At 39.4% G+C, this 26,990-nt stretch overlaps 1 protein-coding gene across 1 annotated transcript in view; it reads left to right on the top strand.

The window, feature by feature from the left end:
- Positions 1-26,454, top strand: part of LOC122011093 — a 48,756-nt gene extending 22,302 nt beyond the window's left edge. Inside the window, exons 3-5 of the mRNA XM_042567526.1 lie at positions 19,941-20,017; positions 26,245-26,337; positions 26,440-26,454. Of these exons, the coding sequence (XP_042423460.1) occupies positions 19,941-20,017; positions 26,245-26,337; positions 26,440-26,454 (185 nt within the window). The remainder of the gene's footprint in view (positions 1-19,940; positions 20,018-26,244; positions 26,338-26,439) is intronic.
- The last annotated feature ends 536 nt before the right edge of the window (positions 26,455-26,990 follow it).

Below are 26,990 nucleotides of genomic sequence, written 5' to 3'. Positions count from 1 at the left end.
AGGACTTAATTTGCCCTTCTTGCCAAATCTCATCACTCCCTTCATAGGAGCGACCTTGAGGAAAACCGAATCTCCCACTTGAAATTCCAATGGCCTACGGCGAGTGTCAGCATAACTCTTCTGTCTGCTCTGGGCAGTCTCAATTCTCTGTCTGATTTTCTGGATTGCTTGAGTAGTCTCGTCTATCACCTCTGTCTGAATGCCCAGCTCTGCTTCCATCTCTTTTCTCTCTCCTGCTTCTTGCCAGCATATGGGTGATCTGCATTTCCTGCCATAAAGTGCTTCATAAGGTGCCATCTTGATGGTGGCCTGATAGCTATTGTTGTAAGCGAATTCAGCTAAGCACAAATACTTGCACCAACTTCCTTTGAAATCTAGCGCACAAGCTCTGAGCATGTCTTCTAAAATCTGATTCACTCGCTCTGTCTGTCCATCAGTCTGTGGATGGAAAGCTGTGCTGAACTTGAGTTTGGTGCCTAGTGCATTCTGAACGCACTCCCAAAAGTGTGAGGTGAAGCGCCCATCTCTATCAGAAACGATAGATTTAGGAACTCCATGAAGTCTGACTACCTCTTTAATATATAGCTGGGCCAACTGCTCTATGGAGTGGGATACCTTGATGGCTAGGAAGTGAGCAGACTTGGTCAATCGGTCTACTATTACCCATATCGCATCATATCCATTGGTGGTTCTTGGAAGACCTATTATGAAGTCCATGGAAATGTCTTCCCATTTCCATTCTGGTATTGGAAGAGGCTGAAGAACTCCTCCTGGTCTCTGGTGTTCTGCTTTGACTCTCTGACATGTCAAGCAGGTACTGACATACTTAGCTACATCTCTTTTGAGTCCTGACCACCAAAATCTCTGTCTCACATCTTGGAAGAACCAGGATGCATGGAATATGGTGTACTGTGAGCTTCCTCTAGGATCTTCTTCCTCAGTTCCTCATCATTGGGCACGCAAATGCGACTCCCCTGATAAAGAATTCCGCTATCTGTCACTCTAAACTCTGAGTTGTCTTCTTTCTGTATCCCCTGCTTGATCTTCTGGATGTCCGGATCTTCGCTTTGCTTTCTCTGTATCTCCACAAGCAATGTAGACTCTAAGGTCAATGCAGAGAGCTGTCCTTCGATAATTTCAAGTCCAAAATCTGACAACTCCTTCTGCAGTGGCAGGGCTAGTGATGACAAGGACATCAGTGATGCACTAGATTTTCTGCTGAGTGCATCTGCCACTTTGTTAGCTTTGCCTGGGTGGTAGAGAATTTCACAGTCGTAATCTTTGACCAACTCCAGCCACCTACGCTGTCTCATGTTTAAGTCCTTCTGAGTGAAGAAGTACTTGAGACTCTGATGATCTGTGAAAATTCTACACTGGACCCCATACAAATAATGTCGCCAGAGTTTAAGTGCAAAAACCACAGCTGCCAGCTCGAGATCATGAGTAGGGTAGTTCTTCTCATAGTCTTTGAGTTGTCTGGAAGCATAAGCTATGACTTTTCCTTCTTGCATGAGTACAGCTCCTAAACCCATCTTGGAAGCATCACTGTAGATGTCGAAACTCTTGTCGCTCTGTGGAACAGTCAAAATGGGAGCGCTAATCGATCTCTTCTTTAGCTCTTGAAAACTCTGCTCACATTTATCTGACCATTCGAATCTCTTGTTCTTTCTGGTGAGGGCTGTTAGTGGAGAAGCTATCCTGGAAAAATCCTCCACGAACTTCTTGTAGTACCCTGCTAAACCAAGGAAGCTTCTGATCTCTCGGAAGTTCTTGGGTCTGCTCCAGTTGTTGGCCACTTCCACTTTGGCTGGATCTACTTGAATGCCTTCTTTAGAAATTATGTGACCTAAAAACGCCACCTGATTTAACCAGAACTCGCACTTAAAGAATTTAGCATAAAGCTGCTTCTGTTGAAGAGTCTGCAGTACTATCCTCAAGTGCGTGTCATGCTCCTCTGGGGTCCTTGAATAGACCAGAATGTCATCGATGAATACAATGACAAATTTGTCAAGGTACTCTCTTAACACCCTGTTCATTAAGTCCATAAAGACCGCAGGTGCATTGGTCACTCCAAAAGGCATGACCACAAACTCGTAGTGTCCATATCTGGTCCTGAACGCCGTTCTGGGTATATCTCTTTCTTTCACCTTCAGCTGATGGTACCCAGAGCGCAGGTCTATCTTTGAGAACACCGTCGCTCCTCTTAACTGATCAAATAAGTCATCGATCCTGGGAAGGGGGTACTTGTTCTTGATCGTCACTTGATTCAAAGCTCTGTAATCTATGCACATCCGCATTGATCCATCTTTCTTCTTGACAAACAACATAGGAGCTCCCCAAGGTGAGTGACTAGGGCGAATGAAGCCTTTGTCAAGTAACTCCTGTAGTTGCTCTTGTAACTCTTTCAGCTCTGCTGGGACATGCGATTTTTGAAATTGGGCCGGTTCCAGAACCAATTCAATCTCAAATTCCACCTCTCTGTTGGGAGGTAATCCAGGTAGCCCTTCTTCTGGATACTCGCATACTACCCGGACCTCCTCCTGCTTGGGTCCCTTGCTCTCGCCTTTACTATGTATGCAAGAAAACAGCACACCCTTTAGCTAACATCCGGTATGCTGCTAGGGATGAGAGGAGCTTCTGGGTCTTCCTCCTTGGCACTCCTGTGAACTCAAAAGTTGGCTCACCTTCCGGACTAAAATTACTTTCTTTCTGCGGCAATCCAATGAGGCACTGTACTTGCCGAGGAAATCCATACCAAAATGATATCGAAATCGCATGGCGAGAACTATCGATTTACATATAATTCTCTGCCCGCAATTCTAACCAAGACCAAGCCACCGATTGATTCCATGACTTCCCAGGTAGGGTTGTCGAAACTGGAGTTCGTATTTCAGGCACCAGAAACCATCGCAAAAGGTATCGATATAAAAGAATGGGTCGCCCAAAGGTCAAATCAGAGCTACGTCGGAAAATAACTACTTGACCATTACGGTAGTAGAGGCACTAGCCTTCTTCTTTGGTGAGGAGAATACTCGCACCATCAAAGGCCGGACCGTGGGGCTTCTAACCTTCCTTGATCGATATAGGGTCCCTCCAATGCCGCTCCCATGTGGTGCAATTGTGCAGGCCCATATTGCAATAGTTGTGGTGAGGTGCTTTGAATTTGTTAGGACACTCTTTAGCCATGTGTCCTTCCGACCACAGGAGTAACATCCGCCTTACCCAAAAGACAGGCTCCTGGATGTGTTCTCCACATTTGGGACAGGGAGGAAACTTTGTGCTTATTTGCTGGCCCTCCCTTCTGGCTACCTCCGTGTTCCACCGCTTCCTTTTCCCTTGCCTTTCCAATTGCCACTTGACTGTGACTTCGGCTTCTGCCTTGTCCTCCGCCTTCACCGGCTTATGTTGTGCTCACTGTGCTTTGATGTTGTTCATGTAATGTTCAGAATTAGTGCTCTATCGATCAACTCTTCGCCGGGGCGGTGAGCTCCACGCTCACATTCTGCTATCTCGTGGTCTCAACATTCTCGAGCATCACCGACTCGCTCCTTCTCTTCAGACTTACTAGCTCCGCGAGACGAGCTAGTCTGTTGAACTTCTTGGCTACTTCTTCCACTGACAAGTCACCTTGTTTGAACTCTATAAACTCCTCGTAGTGCTTGTTGGTAATCTGCAGGTGGAAGAACTCTTCATAGAACTCTGACTGGAAATCTGCCCAGGTCATCTGATCAGCTGCCCTCTTGGTCTTTATCCTCTCCCACCACATACGAGCGTCTCCAGACAGGCAGAAAGAGGCGCACTTGACCTTCTCGACTTCTGGCCAGTCAAGAAGCTCCATAGTGCTCTCTTGTGTTTTAAACCAAGCCTAGGCATCCCAGGGCTCAGTCGTGCCTGAGAAGCTCTCTGGTTTCAGCTTCAGCCACTGTATAAGATAAGCTTCTGGTCTCTGAGGTGCTGTGACGGCTCCCTGCGTAGCTGGTGGAGTCTCAGTTACCACTGGAGCCTCTGCAGTGACAGTCGGAGGAGGGGGAGGAACTGCTGGCTGGTTTGCCATCAGATTGGCAATCTTTTGCTGCTACTCTGCTACTTGCCTCTGCAGCTGAGCAACTACTTCAGAAAGGTTGGGCTCAGTTGCTCTAGGCACTTCGTTGTCTTGAGCTGGTTCCTCAGTGTGAGTAGCACGGGGACGTCCTCTTCTTGCCATCTAATTATGCAAGGTAAGGGCTTGATATCTTACTTTAACCCTTCTAATCATACTTAAATATGAATAAAGAAAAGGGGAAACTAAATCTTTTATCTTACTTTAGTACTAAAAAAAAAACAAGTACTCTATACTGCAGTTAATAATAAGGAAAGCAGAATAAAGAAAGGATTTAAATGCTTTCTTACTTGGAGACGGCGAGGATGATGCTGATGTGTGTGTGATGCTGGAGAATGGAACACGGCTCTGATACCAACTGTAGCGACCTACCCTTCTTACTTCTAATCTCTAAGGGCGAATGTCACCTAACTACAACTCTCTATCTAGTGTCACTGACGCTATTATTAGAGTCAGTTAGATTTATCACGGTTCAGAGGAATTCCTACCAAAAATTTCGGCAGAATCTCCCCTGTACCGGTGACCAAACCCATAATACACAAGATATATATACGCAGCCACAGGCGGCTGGAACTCATTTTTCCCAACCACGCAGTTATAAAACAACAGTAAAGACAACCAACTATTTCACTCCACAAATAATTAAAGTGACTAAATGCATATGCGGAAATAAAATCAACTACAATCTCACAAACTTCATAATAGTGTTAAAGGAAAGAACTAAAACATAAACTCTAATCAAATAGGTCCTGCAAGTTTGATAATACTCTCTGGATCTCTCCATAGTCGCAGTCATCACACACCTTAATCACCACCACCATCCTGTCGTCTCCCTTCATATCTTAGCTTTTCCTTTATCTGCGGTAGGAGGAAAAAGAAAAGATCTATAAGCGAAAACGCTTAGTAAGTACTAATCTATCTCACAAAACTCGAAATTCATAAATGTAATGCAATAATACTGAAACTGAAATGCTAAAGCCAATCTGCATGTGCTCATGGTATACAGAAAATGAAACTGAATACTAAACATGCTCACTATCTAACAGGATAATAAGAAATGAACACTGTAAGCTTAGAATTAAAGAAACTAACTTTTTATTTATTCTAAGCATAAAACTTATTATATTTTCTTATATCCTTGTAATAGAAATTAATCTTTTAATTTCTATCTTTTACTTTCTTCTTCTTTCTTTCTTTCTTTTGGTTTTCTTTTCTTTGGGCCCAGGCTTAGTACCATCTCATGCGCGTTCCCTAATAGGTTGGGGTTGCGAGCCACCAATCCTAAAAGAGCAGACCTCGGTCTACCAGGGCCAAGACCTCGGAAATGGTCACCTGGATTTGTTTAACGACAAGCTCTTGGATGTCGAGTACTAGCCTCTTGCTTGACTTACTTGTTATCTTTCTTATTCCTTTATCTTCCTTATTATCTTTTATTAAAGATTGTGGGAGTCCTTTAAATATACTTAACAAGTATGGGTGTATAATCAACTAACCATGCTATATAACAGAATAAAACAAGTAACTTAAAGCTTACTGATCATGCTATAAGCTAAACTAAAGAAAGCAATTTAAAGCCTTTGAATCATACGGTGAAAACATGGCAAAGGATGCTATTTTAGTGCTTCTAAACATGCTGTAAAATCAAGTATGGAATGATTCTAATCATGCTATAAATAAAGCAAAAGGAAGCTAACTTTGGGCTTTCTAAGTATGCTGTAATAAAAGCAATATATGTAACTCTACACTTTCTATCATGCTGTAGAAACAGAGCATGGAATGCTACTTTAAGGGCTTCTAAACCTGCTATTAAAACATGACAAAGAATACTACTTTAAGGCCTTTAAACATGCTATACAAAATAAGGTAACATGCTACTTTAAACTTCTTAAACATGCTATAAACGAAGCGTAAAGGAAACTAATTTCTTGGCCTTCTAAGTATGTTGTAAAGACAAGTATAGGATGCTACTTAGAAATTCTCATCATGCTATAATGGAAGCAAAGGAATGCGACTCAGGTTTTATAAGCATGCTGTCCAAAATATTTACTTATCAAACTTAAGTATGTACAACATGACCCTAAAGCAAAGAGGTTCATGAACAACATACGCTCAAGAATAAAATGCATACAATTCTAATTAGCACTAAACCATTCTTCTTGCTCAATTAGCCCAGATGATACTTGGAGTTCCCTATGCAGGTCACGGCATAAACCCAAACTTCATGTGCAGGTCACGACAGGTATCAAGGCTTCCTGTGCAGGTCTCGGCAGCACTTGGATGGCACCAAAAATCCACCCACTTCAACCCCGCAAGCTCAAATCATGCTAGACTTAGGCTTAAAACCGAAATCTACAAACCCTAATGTTAAAGGATGTTGTTCGGCTATGAACAGGGCATGGAAAGGAAACAAAACCGAGCTTACAAATCTACACGGCAAGCAAAAATCCGAAAGCAACCATACCAAACGAAGCAACTCCTACCACAGGTGAGAGTAGTACTTACTTGCTCTCTTGGACTTACAATCGGAGAAGAGGTCTCTAGGGTTTCGGCTAGCTTCAAGTCTCGCGTTCCTTTATGTCCGCGTGCTCCCTTCGACGAGAGGAGCTCGGGTCCAAGAGGAGCTCACGGCAGTGTCCTTGTCCGACCGCCGGAGGCGAAGCCCGAGCGGCGGTTGAGATTTCGCCCGAGAGGAAGTCGGCGCCGCGAGAGAGGAAGGGATCGCGAGATTAGGTTACGGGAATACTCCCCTTCTCCCCTTAACTTATCCCTTTTATAACCTAGGTTTAACTTTGCCCTTTACTATAACTCATATATATCCGCTTCATACTTATTAACAAACCACGCGTAGCCCAGTTGGTTGGCTGCGTCCGATTAGGTCGGGTTCGGCCGGAGGTCTTGGGTTCGAGTCTCACCTTCAACGATTTTTGTCACAACTTCTTTTCTTTTTGTAACCCTACCAAACGACCTCCAAAAATTACGTAAAAATACTCTAAAAATTCCTAAAAATCTCTAGAATATTTTAAAAGTATTTCCAAATATTTTTTTGGACTTTTAGAACTTAAAATAGGGAAAATTGGGTCGTTACATCTGCTAAGTTTCCTGGTCGAAACTGAACTTCCCAATCGATCCAGACTGAACTGGATCGATTGCTCTCTGTTGGAATGATCCATGGATCGATCCAGACTGCTACTGTGCTCGGGTGATAATCTGGACCGATCGGCTGATCGATCCAGGCTCACCGATCGATCCAGTGATCGATCCAGCGTGCTTCTGTGCACGGGACTATATTTGGATCGATCGGCTGATCAATCCAACATATGTCAATCGATCCAATGATCGATCAAAAACCTTTCTGTTCGCGAGGAATAGCTTGGATCGATCGAAGGATCGATCCAGAGGCCTTCTGTTCGCGACAGAATGTGTCTGGATCAATCGGCTGATCGATCCAGAAGCCTTCTGTTCGCGGAATCAGCCCCCAATCGATCCATGGATCGATCTAGGACCCCCCGATCAATCCATGGATCGATCGGAGTTTCTGATTTCGCACTGAAACTCTGATTTCAGCACTCTGGCATGCCAAAACCACACACAACAAATTCTAAAATCAATTGGAATGTATTCTAGCAACTATTAACCAGCATTCTAACATGATTACTAACAAACTAAATAAATCTCCCTTGGTTTAAACATTCTAAGGTCTGAAAATGCATGAAGGAAGAAATACTAAGAATCCAACTATTTAAGCTTGCTAAAACCCCTGAGGATCTTTTATTCCAGTTCCTGCCACACACACCATCTTTGCATTGAACTCCATCTTCCTCTGCTAGTCCATTTTCCCTTTACCTTTATCTGTAGTATAAGGAAAGTAGAATCTGTAAGCTTAAAGCTTAGTAAGAAACCAACAACCTCACTAAAACATGCAACGATGCAAACATGTTTTTAAATCATGTTGTTTAAAAGGATATGCTAAGTATACTGAATAAACTAAACATGGCATGGCATATAAGCATACAATCATGGCATATCTAAAGCTGAACATGATATCAATCACATGGTATCAATGAAAACTAAGCTGATACTAAAACTGAGCTACTGCTAGGACTGTACTGGATTCACGAACTAATTTGTGAAAAGTTGGAAACCATATACATATAGTAAGTGAAAATACTAAACATGCTGTTTGGGCCCGGCAACTGTACTTGCTGTGCGCGCATCCCTAACTAGACCCGGGTTTGCAAGTCCCGAATTTAGTAGGGTTAACTAGGTTATCTAAACCTAGGGACGACTATGGGAGCCCAACCCAATGGATATCTAATCCAGTACAGTGCCACTGAAAAGTAAAATACTGAAATAGCTAATACTATTTTGCTGAATCTAGGTTATCTGAACCTAGAACTAGGTTGTCTGAACCTAGAGGCGACTGTGGGAGCCCACCCATTGGACCGTAGTCCCATATAAGCTAGAATAAACTGATTTACTGATTTAGATGCTTCTAATGCATTCAACTGAACTGTTAAAATGCCTAATTTGCATTTTTACTTAACTAGCTAATTTATCGAACACTTAGTGTGCTTTAACTCCCCTCTCTATTAGGGAGACTACCTTTAGGCACCCAACAGCATCTAAACCTCCAACTGAAGGGGAAAAGATGTGTCCGGCCCATCTAAAGGTACTCACTAAATCCCTAAACCTGCGAGGAGGGTTAAATACACCCTATATGTCGAAAAATTTGCATATAACTAAACTAGTGCATAGAAACCAAACGGAAGCTACTTATACTGTAGGTGAGGGGTTTCTTACATTGTGTGCTAGATTTCTTACAAATCTAATCGCTAAAAATTCTGGTGGAGATGTCTTCTCGACGATTCGTTCGTGTCCACGTGTTCTACTCGCGGAGGGGAACGTCCGTGTGCTGAAATCGTCGCCGGAAAGTGACCTTGGGGCCCTAGGGAGAGAACCCTAGGTCTTCTTGGTGTGGCGCCGAGAGAAGGAGGAAGAGAAGAGAGGTGTTCGGCGTGAGGGTTTGGAGAAAGAAAGTGGCGTGAGGTTTTGTGAGGAGAGGGCTGCCGAACCAAATTAAACCAAACCCAACTTAAGTTCTTAATTTATATTAAGTGGATTATTGAACCCAATTCTAATATAAATATAATTGGTTCCTCTTTCTTTCAGCACGGCCCTGCTGGGTTCACCGGTTACTAAGGCTAACTAAAGGTTTAGCGGACCCGAGAGGTCCCGGGTTCGATTCCCGCTTAAACCATTTTGCTTATCTAATTACTTTTGCTACTTCCGCTACTCGGAAAATTCCGGAAAAATATCTAAAAATTCCAGAAAAATCATAGAATAATTCTAATGCAAGTTTGAGAATTTTCGGGCGTTACACCAACCCTAACTGTTGCCATCATAAGCCACCGCCATTGGGTCGAGTTGTCGCATCTATCTTGCTTCTTATTCTGCTGCGCCTCTGGTCCTTCAATAGCACCACGCCTCGCAAGGATACGATCCGCGACAAAAATAGAATTTTACATGTATCGATCATATATTCCGTAAAGGAATATACATGTATTCTAGATCGAACAAAAAAGTAAAATTCTAAAACTAATACAGCTCTAGCTGTATTTAATACATACAATCATGCACACACAAAATAATGCCCTTGACATGTCCAAGGGTCCAATCACACACAATATCTATATGTCATAATAGTTAGAGCCTGCAACCATAAAGTTAGCACATGCTACTATTATCCTGCCAAAATTATGTATGACATGTGCATAATCTATTTGAAAACCAAACACACAGAGGCAAACCCTAGCTCTGATACCAATTGTTGGTTAGTCCTAAGAAAATCTTACCGGTTCCACTGTACAAAAATTTTGTACAAGTGTTGAACCTTTCCTTAAATAACTTATTGTGTTCTTTAGAAGTTAAATTAGGAATCACAGACGGAACTTAACATCATTTATTCCAAATTTAACTTATCTGTTCTTGATGGTTTAGATTTGGATCGCAAGCGGAACTTAACACTATTAATCCAAATCCACCTATGTTATTAATTCCATTAAATATTAATTTCTAAAATTGGCTTCCAGGACTGCATGGCGAGGCACATGGCCTTCTTAGGTATGGGAGCATCCACCACCGCCTAGACAAAGCCTTTTAAGGAAAGCTAATATTTAATTTCCTTAAATAACTCTAGGTCAACCAAAAAGAACAATCGAATCACAGATTCGAAAAATAAAACAAAAGAAAAACAAATTCGAAACAAATCCGAAAACTCTATAATCATATGCCTCTTGTGTTTGGTATTTCCAAAAATAACTATACAAAGAAAACTAGTATGATGCGGGAAATAATTACTAGTTATACCTTTCTTTGTAAGCAAATCATCTCTTGATCTTCTACTGTATTCCTCTTCTTATCCCGGACGTTGTGTGGGCAACGATCTACCGAGATGAGAATCCACCTAAGCCACCTTCTTCTCCAAGTAAAATTTGGGCACCACAATAACTCCATGAAAGGATGAGGTTCGACCACCACCAAGCTCCAAGGGATGCTTCCGTTCTCTCCTTCTTCTCCAAGGTAGAATTCAGCCACCTTCAAGCTCCATGAGATGATGAGGTTCGGCCAATGAAGAATAAACAAAAGGTAGAAGAAGAAACTTCTATGTTCGGCCACACCAAGGAAGAGAGGGAGAGAAAAAGAATAGAGTTCGCACCCATGAAGACACCCCTACCCTCTCTTTTATAATCCTTGGTCTTGGAAAATAATAAAAATTTAAATAAAAACTTCCTTATTACTTTGCCATGAAAAGGAAAATTTAATTAATTAAAATTAAAATCCTTTTCACAATTGTAATGGCCGACCACCTCTAATTCTCCATCAAGGAAAGTTTTTATTCACAAGAATTAAAACTTCCTAATTTGTTTCCGAAAATTTATAAAAAATTTCTCCAATAATTTTTTCCTTCATGGTGGATTATAAAAAGGAAATTTTATAAATTAAAATATTTCTTTTAAACATGTGGATGATTTCCAAAAAGGAAAGTTATTTCTAAAATTTAAAATCTCATTTCAATCTACAAATAAGGAAAGATATCAAATCTTTTCTTAATCTTTTGTAGAAACTTATAAAAGGGAATATTTAATTTTTAAACTCTCTTTTAAATCATGAACATGGTTAAAAAGGAAAGTTTTCTTTAAAATTAAAATCCACCTTTCAATCTACAAATAAGGAAAGATTTCAAATCTTTTCATAATCTTTTGTAGAAAGCTATAAAGGAAAGATTTAAATTTCAAACTCTCTTTTAAATCCTTGATATCCACATAAGAAATAATTTTAATAAAAATCCCTTTTTATTTTCTATGTGGCCGGCCTCACCTTGCTTGGACTCCAAGCTAGGGTCGACCACTAATCTTGACTCTATCCTTGGGTCTTGGCCGACCCTAGCTTGGGTTCCAAGCTAGCTTGGCCGACCCCCTTGGGTTGGGTAAGAAGTGGGTATGCGGTGGGTATAAATCTCTATATACAAGATGCTACGATAGTAACCCAGAGGAGAAATTGGTTTTGGTCTCCCGATGAAATTAAGCTTCCTGTGTTCGCCCCGAACACGCAACTTAACTTCATAAATAATAATTCATATCACTAAAGAATTATTAATGAACTACCGCACCAATCCCAAATTACATTTTGGGCTCCTTCTTATTATGAGTGTGTTAATCTCCCTGTGTTTAAGATGTCGAATGTCCACTAATTAAATGAGTTACTGACAACTCACTTAATTAATATCTTAGTCCAAGAGTAGTACCACTCAACCTCATCGTCATGTCAGACTAAGTCCACCTGCAGGGTTTAACATGACAATCCTTATGAGCTCCTCTTGAGGACATTCTCAACCTAGATTACTTGGACACAGTTTACTTCTATAATCAACAACACACTATAAGTAATATCATTTCCCAACTTATCGGGCTTATCGATTTATCAAGCTAAATCTCACCCATTGATAAGTCTAAGAAATAAATATTAAATATATGTGTTTATTATTATATTAGGATTAAGAGCACACACATTCATAATAACTAAGGTCTAGTTCTTTTATCAAGTCAGTATAAAAAGAACTTACCTAAAATGGTCCTACTCAATACACTTAGAGTGTACTAGTGTAATTTATTAGTCAAGATAAACTAATACCTAATTACACTACGACTATCCCGATGGTGTGTTCCTTAACATCTTAGTCATCAACAACAGTTTATAATTTATAAAGAACTGATAACATGATCTTCTGTATGTGACACCACACACCATGTTATCTATAATATAAATTAATTGAACAATCACACTTAACAAATAAATGTAGGTATTTGACCATTGTGATTCTTTATTTCTAAATAAATGTTTATACAAAAGCTAGGCTTTTAGTATACACTCTAACAATCTCCCACTTATAATAAAAGACTATGCTGCCATAAATGCTTCCATACATCTGATTCCCAACCCTTCAACATGCCCATCAAAAGCTCTTGCCTTAAGGACCTTAGTAAAAGGATCTACAGGTCATCACCTAATGCAATCTAGGCGGCAACAACTTCTCCTTGTTTATACGATGTCTCGTATTGGGTGGTACTTGCGCTTTATTATGTTTACTTGTCTTATGGACTTATGTTTTCTTTGATTTAGCTACTGCACCACTATTATTACAATAAATTATAATAATTTTTGGAAAAACTAGAAATCATATCTAAGTCTATCATGAAGTTTCTGAGCCATACAGCTTCTATGGTTGCCTTAGAGGCTGCCACATACTCAGCTTCTATGGTGGAGTCTGAAAAACATCTATGCTTAACACTCCTCCATTGTTATGTCTTTACCTCCTGAAGTAAACACAAAACCTCGAGGTTGACTTACTACTTTCCCTATCTGATTAGAAGTCAAAATCCTTGTTACCCACATGGATCAAATCATCTGCCTAGTAAACTAACATATAATCTCTAGTCCCTCTATGGTACTTTAATATATGCTTTACGACAGTCTAGTGTCCCGGTCCTGGGTTACTTCGATATCTGCTAACTATGCCCTGGGCAAAATAGATATCCAATCTCGTGTATAGCATACATTAGGCTTCTGATAGCCGAAGCATAAGGAATTGCCTTCATGTCTTCTATCTCTTTTAATGTCTCTAGAGACATCTCTTTAGATAAAGTTTACTTCATGTCTAAAAGGTAGAAAACCTTTCTTGGAGTCTTGCATGTAAAAACGAGCAAGGATTGTATCGATATATAAAGTTTGGGATAAGCAAAATATTCTTTTCTTGCGATCCCTTATTACTTTGATCCCAAGAATATTTGTATTCTCCCAAGTCCTTTATATCGAATTTGTTTGGACAACCATACCCTTACTTCTGACAACATTTTGATATTGTTTCCAACTACCAAAAATGTCATCTATGTATAGTACAAGAAATACCACCACGCTTCCATCACACTACACAAGACTCATCTGGACACTAAATAAATCCACAGGTCTGGATTACTTCATTAAACCAGATGAACCAAGACCTTGAAGCTTTTCTTCAGTCCATAGACCGATTGAGGTTACATACTAGATGCTCTTTGCTCTTTGCTCTTTGCAATGAACCCTTCTGGTTGCTATATATAGATGTTTTCTTCAAGACTTCCATTAAGGAAAGCTGTCTTGACATCCACTTACCAAAACGCATAGTCCATATAGATAAAGGAATCCGGATAGACTTAAGCACGACTACCGGTGAAAAAAGTTTCCTTTTTCAACAAGCCTTGCTTTGAAAGTGTCCACCTTCCTATCTACCCTTCTTTTCCTATTGTAGACCTATTTACACCCAATGGTTTTTACACCATTTGGTGGTTCTACAAGCTCCCAGACTTTATTATAATACATATATTCTAATTTTGTATTCATCGCTCTTTACAAAGATGTTGCATTTTTATCTTGGAGTGCTTTCTCATACATTCGGGAATTAGGTTTATGTTCACCAGGGATCAAGTCCGAAGACTCTCCCAAAACATGAATATTTTAAGTTGCCTAACAACCCTCCCACTATGATGAGGCACTTTCTGCAATTGTGTATCATCTGTGATACGTGTTATAGTTTCTTGTGATATTTTATCTTGTACAATTGGTACTAGATTAGACGTGTTCTTTATTATTTTCTTAAGAACAAATTTACTTATGGGCTTATGGTTTATTATAGTCCTCTTCTAAAAATCGTGTTTGGTGCTAACAATGACCTTCTGATTTTTTAAAGGACTATAATCCTTTCGTTTCTCTAGGATAACCTATAAAGAAGTGAACTCCTGTCTAACTTATCAGTGTCTCTCATGTGCTAGACCACATGAATATGCTTCAAACTAGGCTTACGCCCATTCTGTAATTTTATGGGAGTAGAGAGTTTTGACTTAGAAGGTACTATATTATCTTCCGTTTCCAGTGTATATCCTCAAAATGAATTTTGGTAATTCTGAATAACTCATCATTAATCTAACTATTTCCATAAGAGTCTTATACCTTTGTTCTACTACACCATTCTGTTGGGGTGTACCAGGTGCAGTTAGTTGGAATTGAATCCCGACTTCTGATAAGTGACTCCTAAACTCTCCCAACAGGTACTTGCCACTACGATCTCAACGTAGTGTCTTGATACTTTTACCTTGACGTTACTCCACATCAGCCTAATACTCTTTGAACTTATCAAAGCACTTAGACTTGCAACACATCAAGTAAATGTACCTGTATTTTGAATAGTTGTCTATAAAATAGATGAAATATTCGAAACCACCTCTTTCCTAGTAGTCATAGATCCACACAAATCAGAATGAACCACATCTTTGGCTCTATACCCCTTAGATTTAAAAACTTCTTGGTTATTTTTCCTTCCAAGTAAGATCCGCAGGTTGAAAAATTTTCCACTACCAATGAGCCCAAGAGTTCATTGGTTATTCTCCTTTGAATCCTACTCAAGTTAATATAACCTAGCCTTAGACTGCAAAGATGTGATTGGTTCATTTCCAAAGGTTGCTTTTTCTTATTAAAGTTTAGAAGATGTGTTATTATTTTCTATTTATTGCATCATGGGAGTTATTGGATTTTAAATTGCCAACCAACGTACCAGAACAGATAACTTTCCTATTTTCTTGATAACAACTTTGTTACCAAAATAGACAGAATAGTTTAGAAACCAAAATCAAATTCTTTCTAAACTTAGTACATAAAGATAATTTCTTAAAATCCATATTTTATTCCTATCAGAGGATAAATATCTCCCACTGCAATAGCTGGTACTATTGCAGCAGTGCCCATGTAGACGGTGATTTATATAGTTGTCGGGTTTCCCCTGTAATGAATTGCAGACATGATCAGTGGCTCTCGTATCTACACACCAGGTACCGGTAGATGACACCACTAATCATGTTTCAACAACTAATGAATAAAATACACATATATTGTTCTTAGTTCTAAGAGGACAATCTACCTTAATGTCCAAGTCCTATTTCCAATCATTATAATTGGGACCACTAAGTATATCTTATAGTATAACAACTAGGGGATTGACCAACATTTGAAATCCTAAGAATCACAAAAATATTAGGTCAAGACTAACACCTTAAAATCCCCATGAATTTTGTATGCCACGATAGTGTGGACATATACAAAATCAAAGAGGAGATTTTATCCATTAATTTTATTATCTCATCAACTTAACTTTATGACAAAAAAAATTAATAGTTGGTTTATCTCTGATCAAATATTTGGTCAAAACTTTGAATTTAAAATAATATTGATTTCTTAAAACAATATCATTTAAATTCACCAACAACTCAAACACCATGAATTTTGCATGCCACGAAAGTGTGGACGTATACAAAATTGAACATTTGTAAGAGGAGGGTTATACCCATTAATAACCTTGTTAAACTATCTTTATGACAAATAAAATTACCTCAAACACCGTGAATATTGTATGCCACGATAGTGTTGACGTATACAAATTTAAACATTTCTAAGAGGATGTTTACCCATTAATTTTATTATCTTGTCAACCTAACAAATAAAATTTCCTCAAACACCGTGAATTTTGTATGCCACGATAGTGTGGACTTATACAAAATCTCAACTTTTGTAAGAGGAGGGTTATACTTTATTATCTTGTCAACCTATCTTTATGACAAATTAATAGTTGGTTTTCCTTCGGTCACACAAATAATTGCAGTGTCTCCGATGGGGAGAATACTATTAAATGAGCCTAAGTGTATACTATTACTTGAAACTTAGTCCATTAAATAAGATTATGCCCCTTCTGATGGGGAAGATCACAAACTCTTAATCAATTTCCTATAACCATCCAAAATGGAAGTTTGATCTAGTGATCCGCAAACAAACTCATCCGATATGGAGGAAGGCACTCAGAGCCAACGTGTAAGCTTGTTGCATCACTTACAAACCAGTAATGGAGGCCATGGGATTCATATACTAATCTCTCTCCCACTTAGTTATTTATGGTGAGGAATTTTAACCTATGCTAGCATATAACACATGCGCACACACACAGTAAATAAAAGAAATTAATTTGGAAATTAATTTTCCAACTATTATGGCATTTTCATCACTATCCTCCATGTGCTCTAACACTAGCTGCTGCCATGTTTAGCCACCACCATCGGGTCGAGTTATCGCATCAATCTTGCTTCTTATTTCGCTGCGCCTCTGGTACTCCAATAGCATCACGCCTCGCAAAGATACGTTCCGCGACAAAAATAGAATTTTACATATATCGATCCTATATTCCATAAATGAATGTACATGTATTCAAGATCGAACAAAAAAGTAAAATTCTAAAACTAATACAGCTCCTGCTGTATTTAATACATACAATCATGCACACACAAAATAATGCCCTTGACATGTCCAAGGGTCCAATCACACACAATATATAAATGTCATAATAGTTGGAGTCTGCAATCACAAAGTTAGCACATCCTACTATTATTCTGCCTAAATTATGTATGACATGTGCATAATCTATTTGAAAACCAAACACACAGAGGCAAACCCTAGCTCTAATACCAATTGTTGGTTAGTCCTAGGAAAATCGTACCGGTTCCACTGTACAAAAATTTTTTACAAGTGTCGAACCTTTCCTTAAATAACCTATTGTGTTCTTAAGAAGTTAAATTAGAAATTGCAGACGGAACTTAACATCATTGATTCAAAATTTAATTTATCTGTTCTTGATGGTTTAGATTTGGATCGCAAGCGGAACTTAACACTATTGATCCAAATCCACCTATGTTATTAATTCCATTAAATATTAATTTCCAAAATTGGCTTCCAAGACTGCATGGTGAGGCATATGGCTTTCTTGGGTATGGGAGAATCCACCACCGCCTAGACAAAGCCTTTTAAGGAAAGCTAATATTTAATTTCCTTAAATAACTCTAGGTCAACAAAAAAGAATAATCGAATCACAAATTCAAAAAATAAAACAAAAGAAACACAAATTCGAAACAAATCCAAAAACCCTAGAATCATATACCTCTTCTGTTTGGTATTTCCAAAAATTACTATACAAAGAAAACTAGTATGATGCGAAAAATAATTACTAGTTATACCTTTCTTTGTAAGCAAATCATCTCTTGATCTTCTACCGTATTCCTCTTCTTATCCCGGACGTTGTGTGGGCAACGATCTACCAAGATGAAAATCAACCTAAGCCACCTTCTTCTCCAAGTAAAATTCGGCCACCACAATAACTCCATGAAACGATGAGGTTCGACCACCACCAAGCTCCAAGGGATGCTTCCTTTCTCTCCTTCTTCTCCAAGCTAGAATCGGGCCACCTTCAAGGTCCATGAGATGATGAGGTTCGGCCAATGAAAAAGAAAGAAAAGGAAGAAGAGAAAACTTCTATGACCGGCCACGCCAAGGAAGAAAGGGAGAGAAAAAGATTAAAGTTCGCACCCATGAAGGCACCTCTACCCCCTTTTTTATAATCCTTGGTCTTGGCAAATAAGGAAAATTTAAATAAAAGCTTCCTTATTACTTTTCCATGAAAAAGAAAATTTAATTAATTAAAATTAAAATCCTTTTCACAATTGTAATGGCCGGCCACCTCTAATTCTCCATCAAGGAAAGTTTTTATTCACAAGAATTAAAACTTCCTAATTTGTTTTCGGAAATTTATAAAAAAATTCTCTAATAATTTTTCGCTTCATGGTGGATTATAAAAAGGAAATTTTATAAATTAAAATCTTTCTTTTAAACACGTAGATGATTTCCAAAAAGGAAAGTTATTTCTAAAAATTAAAATCTCCTTTCAATCTACAAATAAGGAAAGATATCAAATCTTTTCTTAATCTTTTGTAGAAACTTATAAAAGGGAATATTTAATTTTTAAACTATCTTTTAAATCATGAACAAGGTTAAAAAGGAAAGTTTTCTTTAAAATTAAAATCCACCTTTCAATCTACAAATAAGGAAAGATTTTAAATATTTTCATAATCATTTGTAGAAAGCTATAAAGGAAAGATTTAAATTTCAAACTCTCTTTTAAAACCTTGATATCCACATAAGAAATATTTTAATAAAAATCCCTTTTTATTTTCTATGTAGCCGGCCTCACCTAGCTTGGACTCCAAGCTAGGGTCGGCCACTAATCTTACCTCTATCCTTGGGTCTTGGCCGGCCCTAGCTTGGGTTCCAAGCTAGCTTGGCCGACCCCCTTGGGTTGGGTAAGAAGTGGGTATGCGGTGGGTATAAATCTCTATATACAAGATGCTACGATAGGAACCCAGAGGAGGAATTGATTTTGGTCTCCCGATGAAATTAAGCTTCCTGTGTTCGCCCCGAACACGCAACTTAACTTCATAAATAATAATTCATATCACTAATGAATTATTAATGAACTACCGCACCAATCCCAAATTACATTTTGGGCTCCTTCTTATTATGAGTGTGTTAATCTCCCTGTGTTTAAGATGTCGAATGTCCACTAATTAAATGAGTTACTGACAACTCACTTAATTAATATCTTAGTCCAAGAGTAGTACCACTCAACCTCATCGTCATGTCAGACTAAGACCACCTGCAGGGTTTAACATGACAATCCTTATGAGCTCCTCTTGGGGACATTCTCAACCTAGATTACTAGGACACAGTTTCCTTCTATAATCAACAACACACTATAAGTAATATCATTTCCCAACTTATCGGGCTTATTTATTTATCGAACTAAATCTCACCCATTGATAAGTCAAAGAAATAAATACTAAATATATGTGTTTGTTATTATATTAGGATTAAGAGCACATACTTCCAAAATAACTAAGGTCTAGTTCTTTTATCAAGTCAGTATAAAAAGAATTTACCTAAAATTGTCCTACTCAATACACTTAGAGTGTACTAGTGTAATTTATTAGTCAAGATAAACTAATATCTAATTACACTACGACTATTCCGATGGTCTGTTCCTTTCCATCTTAGTCATCAGCAACAGTTTATAATTTATAAAAACTGATAACATGATCTTCTGTATGTGACACCACACACCATGTTATCTACAATATAAATTAATTGAACAACCACACTTAACAAATAAATGTAGGTATTTGACCATTGTGATTCTTTATTTCTAAATAAATGTTTATACAAAAGCTAGACTTTTAGTATACACTCTAACAACGGGGTCGAGCTAAAGACCTAAAACAAGTGCTTCTTGGGAGGCAACCCAAGGGTTTTTCACTCTTGTTCGTTGATCTAGTTTAGTTAAGCATTTTAATTATTTCTTTATTTTTTGGATATTCATTTTCAGGATGTGCAAAGCCTCCACGAGCTGGCTGTGAGCATTTCATGGGTGTGGAGGCGTTAGAGGAACCGAAAGAGCGAAAGGTGATTCACCGTGAACCTAAAGGAGCCGGTCGTGTAATCCCACACGGTCATATATAGCCAGCAGAAGGATGAAGGCCACAGCCCGTGCAACCTTGCACGATCGTGTGGCCCTTGTAGAGAGAAGGACATAGGTCGTGCCACTTGGCACGGCCGTGCGAGACTGCCAGAGAAGGAGGTGACTCAGGTCGTGCCAATTGGCACGACTATGAGACTTGACCAGAGAAGAGGGAGGACTGGGTCGTGCCAATTGGCACGGTCGCGCGACCTTGGTCGAGGGGAGAAAAGAGGAGGTTGTGCCAATCAGCACGGTCGTGTAGAGCCCCACCTAACCCGGTCGTGTATATAAGACACGGGCATGCCCCTACCCATGTGCGTCGCCCATCTCTCTAAAAAAATCCTATTTCCATCTCCTTCACTCCCAAAAGCCTTCTCCTCCCTCCTACACCTCATCAAACCCTAATTTCCCACCTCTAGAGCTCAATTTTTCTTAGATCTACCTCTAGATCTAATACTTCTTCAAGCCACAAATCCGAAACGAGAGGAGAAACTTCCCTATTTTTCCTTCCTTCTCCTCCTCTTCCACCCTCAAGACCCATTTCCACAAGAAATTCCTCAAAACCTTGCACCATGTCACTGATCTTGAAGAGACTTCGTCGAGGAAGCGATGGATCTGGTGAAGGAGATGCACTGGGAGGCGACAAAGGCAAAGGGAAGGCTTCTACTTCAAAGGGCAAAGGAAAAAGGGTGTCACGCGATGAAGGAATGAAAATGAGTTCAATATTATTTTTAGAAATCATGAATAAAAAGCTAGATATGATATCCATGTCACTAGGAAAATTACATGCACTAAATATATGGATCCCATTACTATGGCCATGCTAGGAATTAGGGATGATGTAGATTGGATGATAAGCTCTTTAGATTGGAATGATATTATGTATGCTCATGCACCGACTTACCCCACTTAGTCCTTGAATTTTTGAGCTCGATTGATGTTAAATTTTATTTTGAGGATGACTACATAGGGGTCATAACTTTTAGGATGATGAATAAAGAAGTTCGGTGGACTTTTAGTGATTTCAATAATTGTTTTGGTTTACCCATTGGTGGTGCCCGAGGATTTGATGATGAAATAAGATGGAATGAATTTTGGACGTCGATAACCAGATCAAAAGACCCTTATGAACCCTCTAGAGCCAAGGCATCCCGCATACAAAATCTGACCTTTAGATACCTTCACCGAGTGATGAGCAAAATGATCTTTGGTCGAGGAGAGAGAGATGGGGTGGTTAGAAAGATAGAACTCTATTCTCTTTGGGAGATGTTGAATAAAGTTGATTTTGATTCCGAATTTCATTTTTTTCAAACTTTGTTTAGGGCAGCTAAGGCATCTTCGGGGATGATAGTGTTTAGTGGATTGATCACCCAAGTAGCATTCAATCTGGGTTGTGTGTTTGATAGATTAGAGGTGATTCATGGTAATGACAAGATCGATATCGATTCTTGTCTTGTTATGAAGATGATCTGTCGGGATGAGAATGAGTTTGCTTTCCCTAGGACCAACGGTTTTCCATTGCCCCTTCCTTGCCCCGAGCGCACTTCAGTTCGCCACCCCGCGAGTTAGATGATTACTGATAGATCGGATGAGAGTGATAGAGGGGGGGGGGGGGTGAATATCGCTTTCTTTAAAACTTATCTTTTTCATTTAAATCAGAATCGTGCAGCGGAAAGTAAAATGGGAGACAAGTTCATTTACTTCATTCAGAGCCTAGCTCGACTCCTACTCGAAGGCTCGCGGTCCTTTACAGCACCGATGGGCAATCACTATAACTATTCTTTCCGAAATCCTTTGAAAAGAAGTATATCACACAAATGAGTAAGATAGTAACACCCTACTATCTTACTAAATAATTAGTACAATGCAATATAAATATTATACCAACAGAAGTAGAATATGAAGTGCAGTCGGTACTTCAGGAGTAGCTTGAAGATTTGTTGCAGACTTGTAGTACGATGATCTTGAGCTGAGTAGAACCTTTTTGTCAATCAAAAAGCGTTCTCTAGCCTCAGACTTTGAGCCTCCTTTTATAGGTGTACTGGACGTTTGGTCTACCAATCCTCCTGTTCGGTCGACTGAACACGCTCCCCTCCTTCCTGGCTGGTGTCTGACGCTGGCTCGATATTCTGCATTAACTGGTCCTTAATGGTTCTGTCGACTGATCCAGGTTTTCGATCGACCGAACAGGTTCCTTCCCTGTTCGCCGTGATTTACCGAGATCAACAGTTAATGCACCATTAATGATGATTGGTTCGGTCGACCGATCCATGGGTTCGGTCAACCTATTAGTGTGCTTTCCTTCTGCTCTGATCGTTGCTGTGTGTGGTGAGTCATCTGGGTTCGGTCGACCGATAATACGGTTCAGTCGACCGATCAGTATTTGATCGAACTTGGACTTTGTTATAGTCTGGTCTGAATACTGCACTAATTTTACCTTTTTCGGTCGATCGAACCACTATATCGGTGGACCAATCCAGTTGTACCTACAAAATAGTGTTAAGCAAAAATCTCCTGCAAAACAGATGTTAGAACAATAATATTATAATGCAGGAGTAATATGAAAGACAGTAGAACTGTCTTGATCTCAACTTTGAAACCTTCCTGGGTTCTTCAGTTGGATCAGCGACCTTAGGTTGTTCCCTTCAGGAACTCGACCTCACTGTCTCTCCTCCAGTTGCTTACCTCAACTTACTTGCCAAACATGGTCCTCCAGACCTATTTGGACTTTTGCCTACTCAGTGTCTGATCGCTTGATCCACTAAGACTTTTCCTGCAATATTATATTAGCTAAACAACAATAATAATACAGAAAACAATAGTAAACCTAAACCTAGATTTATCGAGATTCGCTGGTCCGGTCGACCGCGCGCGGTCAACTGGAAACCATCCGATCAACCTTGCTTGGAGTTATCACCTCCAAGACTTCTCATTACCTAAGTTTATCTCCCCCTAGGATTTACTTCATCTGGCTTCACTCACCAGAACCTAAGGTTACCACCCCTTAAGATTTTCTCCACTTCGCTTCACTCACTAAGACTCAGTATTTTGCTACCCAAGGATCAGGTTCTCCAGACCTATCTGTTAGTTAGAGCCCTAGAGCCAATTATATGATGATTATTGTATGGACTCGATGTATCATATTCCTATATATACTTATAAAGGCATTTCTTTATGGTTATTATACTTACTCGTATTGGTGCCAAATAACTAAGTGTAATAGTGTCCTTGACTAGAAAGTTCTTATCTATATCAATCGATTGGTTGAATCGATAGTGAGATGATATAGAGAACACTACTCTTAATCATTTCTAGTCAAGTATTAACATTCAGGGACTATGTTAATGCGCTGAGACTAGAATGTAGGTCAACTGGATGACTTGATCTCACAAGTCATGGATATAGAGATATCAAGTTGACACAAGGGTTTGTATTGGAGAATGTATACTGAATGATCTGCCATGAGAAAGTATCATGGATCGTTATATGAGTGTCATATACTTTCTCATGTGATTATTAGTATGATTATGAGTCTTTGGACCTGAAGTCACCATGGTTCCCTGCATAAGGAGGGCATACTTTGACTTCGTCAAACGTCACCCATAACCGGGTGGACTATAAAGGCGATTACTGGGTATGTAACAAATTATGCGGAGGGATGTGAGTGATGTGGATGGGATCTATCCCTCCTATATGACGGGAGTGACATCATGATTCTTGATAGTGTGAGACCACTAAGTGCATGGTCATGCCCAAATGAGTCAATATGAGATATTGAGCTCATTTGATTAGAGTGAGTCTACTTGGAGTTCGAGATATAAATTGATTAGAGGATGACACGGTCTATTCCTCAGTTGATCAATTTAGATGTCTAGGATAGAAGGACATTATCATATATTGTGAGAGTCACAATTAGTAGTCACAAAGGTGATGTTGGATCTCAACATTCTTGTAACTTGGGTAGTAATGATGTGTTGCTAGATACCGTTCATTACTTATGTTTCTAAATGAGTTTAGGAGCATTGCCAATATTACAAGAACCTATAGGGTCACACACAAAGGGCAATTAGATGGAGAATAGGTTCATATGATGAACCAAGAGGATTAGGTTCATGTGATGAACCAAATGGATTAAGAGTAATCTAAATTAGACTAATAGAGTTGGACTCAATTTGATTCATATGTTGAATGAGTCTAATTTAGATTATGACTCATTGAATCAATTTAATTCAATAAATAGAGATTAATTAAAACAAATTGACTTGAATCAATGGTTAGATTTGATCAACCATGGGAGATAAATGGGTCAAGTTTGACTTGACTTGAGACGGAAGATAAAGGGTCAAGTTTGACTTGACCAAATGCCACCTCATTGTGACTTGGCATGGGGTCGGCCAATGATGGTGTTCCACATCATCATGGCCACATAATTGTGTGCCACCTCATGAGGGAGACCAAGAGCCATGACTCTTGGTATTACATGGAGGTATAAAACCTCTAGAAAAGTGGCCGGCAACTTTATGTGAAGCAATCAAGTGCTCATTCAAGATATCATCTTCTTCCTCCTCTCTTCTCATCTCTCCCTCTCCTACATTGTCGAGCCACCCAAGAGTTCTAGCACACTCTAAGTGGTTTTTCCCCACCTTTTGTCCGTGTGGATACTTGTAGAGGAGTGTTCACTTGACACTCTTCGAGATTCGGCATCTTTTTGGATGAGCGGGATAAGAAAAAAGGCTTCGCTACAAAGGTACAATCTCTACCATGTGGATCTAGTGTAGATCTAGGAGAAAACTGTAACACCCGTAAATTTTCTCTGTTCAAAACGGAAAAAAGAACTAGAAGAAGAGAAAAAGAAATAAAAAAATTGATTTAAAAATGGCCTTGGGTAGGATTGAACCCAAGACCTCTTATATATGATTGGTTAGAGTTTCCATTAGGGTGGTGGTAAAGCATCACACTAGCAATAGGAAACAATTCCTTATAAGTAGATTTTGGGAGAAGAGATGCTTCAACTTCCACTTAGTATAAAAGGTGAGGGATGAGATCAAAACCTAAATTTCTTTATTTTCCCTTCTCCTATACCTAGCCGAAACTCTTTCCCTCTTCTTCTCTTGTAGTTTTGGCCAAGAACTCTAGGGTTCCAAGGTTCTAGGTTCTTCAAGAAGAGAATCTAGAGGGGAGTTTTCATCAGGATTTGTATGTACGAGGTGGTTGGTTTGGAGATCAAGGCATACAAAAGAGAGTGTTGCTTTTCTTACATCCTATAAGAGTAAGATCTAGCAAAAGGATGTAAGTACTCCTCACCTACAGTATAAGTTGTTTCAATTATGCATGAAGGATCCTATTTGTGGTAGGTTTGTATGGTTGTATGCATGATTAAGAAATTTCATGTTAAAGTGCATGTTAAAGAAGATATAATGCATGATTTGTAAAGATGTCCCTCTAAGTTTTGGGATTAAGAGCATGTGAGTACTTTGATTTTTTTTCCCATTAAGTTTCTCAGTCTAAGAAGCAAAATCAAGTGCCCTAAGATGCTTCCCAATAGGTGTGAGGGATTAAGTGCACATAAGGTGTTTGTCGAAATGACAACAAGTGCAATTATAAGAAAGTACTGAGTAGAAGAAAGTATTTTACTTTAAAATGGCATGTACTGGACACAAGGTCCATGGGATGGGCTCCTAGATTGCCCCTAGGCATAAGTTCGCCTAATAGTATCTTAATAGGTTCGAGATTAGCTACCTCGAATTTTATTAAGGATGCGTGTAAGTGGTACATTGCCGGGCCCAAGAAAGTTGATTATTATGTTCACTAATATGTATGATAAAGTTTTCAAATTGAATTTGTTTGTTGAAGTGAAACCATCATTAAGTGGAGAACTTGAGTTATAAAGTGTAGTGTTGGTGAACTCTATAATATGCCAGGATTTCTGTTCCGTTACATTACTAGCAAGGTTTAAGTTGGTGTTTAGCATTTTAAAATTGTTTAAAAATACATATCATATGCATATTTACAAAGCATATGTTTTAGCGTGAACTATTCTCAAGTGCATGTTTGTTGTTCTCTTTCCAAGCAGTTTTACAATAAAAAGGCATGTTCTCTTTAATGCATAGTTTTGTGAGTAGATGGTACTTACTAAGCCTTTGCTTATAGTTTGCATTTCCTTATACTGTAGATAAAGGAAAGAGAAAGCTCGAGTAGGACGGAGCAGCAAGAGCAATGTTTGATGGTATGGGTGACGGAACAATGGGAAGCGATCCTGGAATTTGTTAGTATCTGGCCATGTTAGATTTTGGTGCTGATGGACATATGTTCTTATCTCCGCTTAGTATAAAAGTACTATTAAGAATGGTGTACAATGAATTTGCAGTTTGGTAGTAGTTGAAGTATCAAATATTCTCCCTAAGGTTGTAGGAAAAAATGATAAGTCAAGAAGGAGTACAAAGGGAGAGAACCACTCCTTTTTGGGTGCAGGGCATGACCCACGTACGGTCGTGACACGGCCGTGTGGAGCGACACGTTCCCAACCCTCTTCCTGTCGGCCACGGTTGCATGGTTGTGTGCCACACATGGCTATGCAAGGTTTAGCCTCTGGAAAAGTTGCACGACCGTGTGCTACACATGGACTTGCAAGGCTTAGCCTCCGGAAAGGTTGCACGGCTATGTGCCACACACGGCCATGCACCTTTCCTCCTTAGGCAAAATGACACGGCCGTGTGGATTCACACGGCCGTGCACCCCTTTGACTCAGCCGAGGTGACACGGCCGTGTGAGCCACACGGCCATGTCCCTCTTCATTATGGCCAAGGTGACACAGCCATGTGGAAGCCACACGGCCGTGCCCTGCTATAGTAGGGAGGACCTTAAACGGCCGTGTGGCACACACGGCCGTGCCCTGCTCCAGTAGGGAGGACCTTACAC

The sequence above is a fragment of the Zingiber officinale genome, chromosome 8A, assembly GCF_018446385.1.
Source record: "Zingiber officinale cultivar Zhangliang chromosome 8A, Zo_v1.1, whole genome shotgun sequence".
Lineage (NCBI taxonomy): Eukaryota > Viridiplantae > Streptophyta > Magnoliopsida > Zingiberales > Zingiberaceae > Zingiber > Zingiber officinale.
Note: the sequence above shows the minus strand (reverse complement) of the source record. Positions and strands in the feature narration are given on the sequence as shown.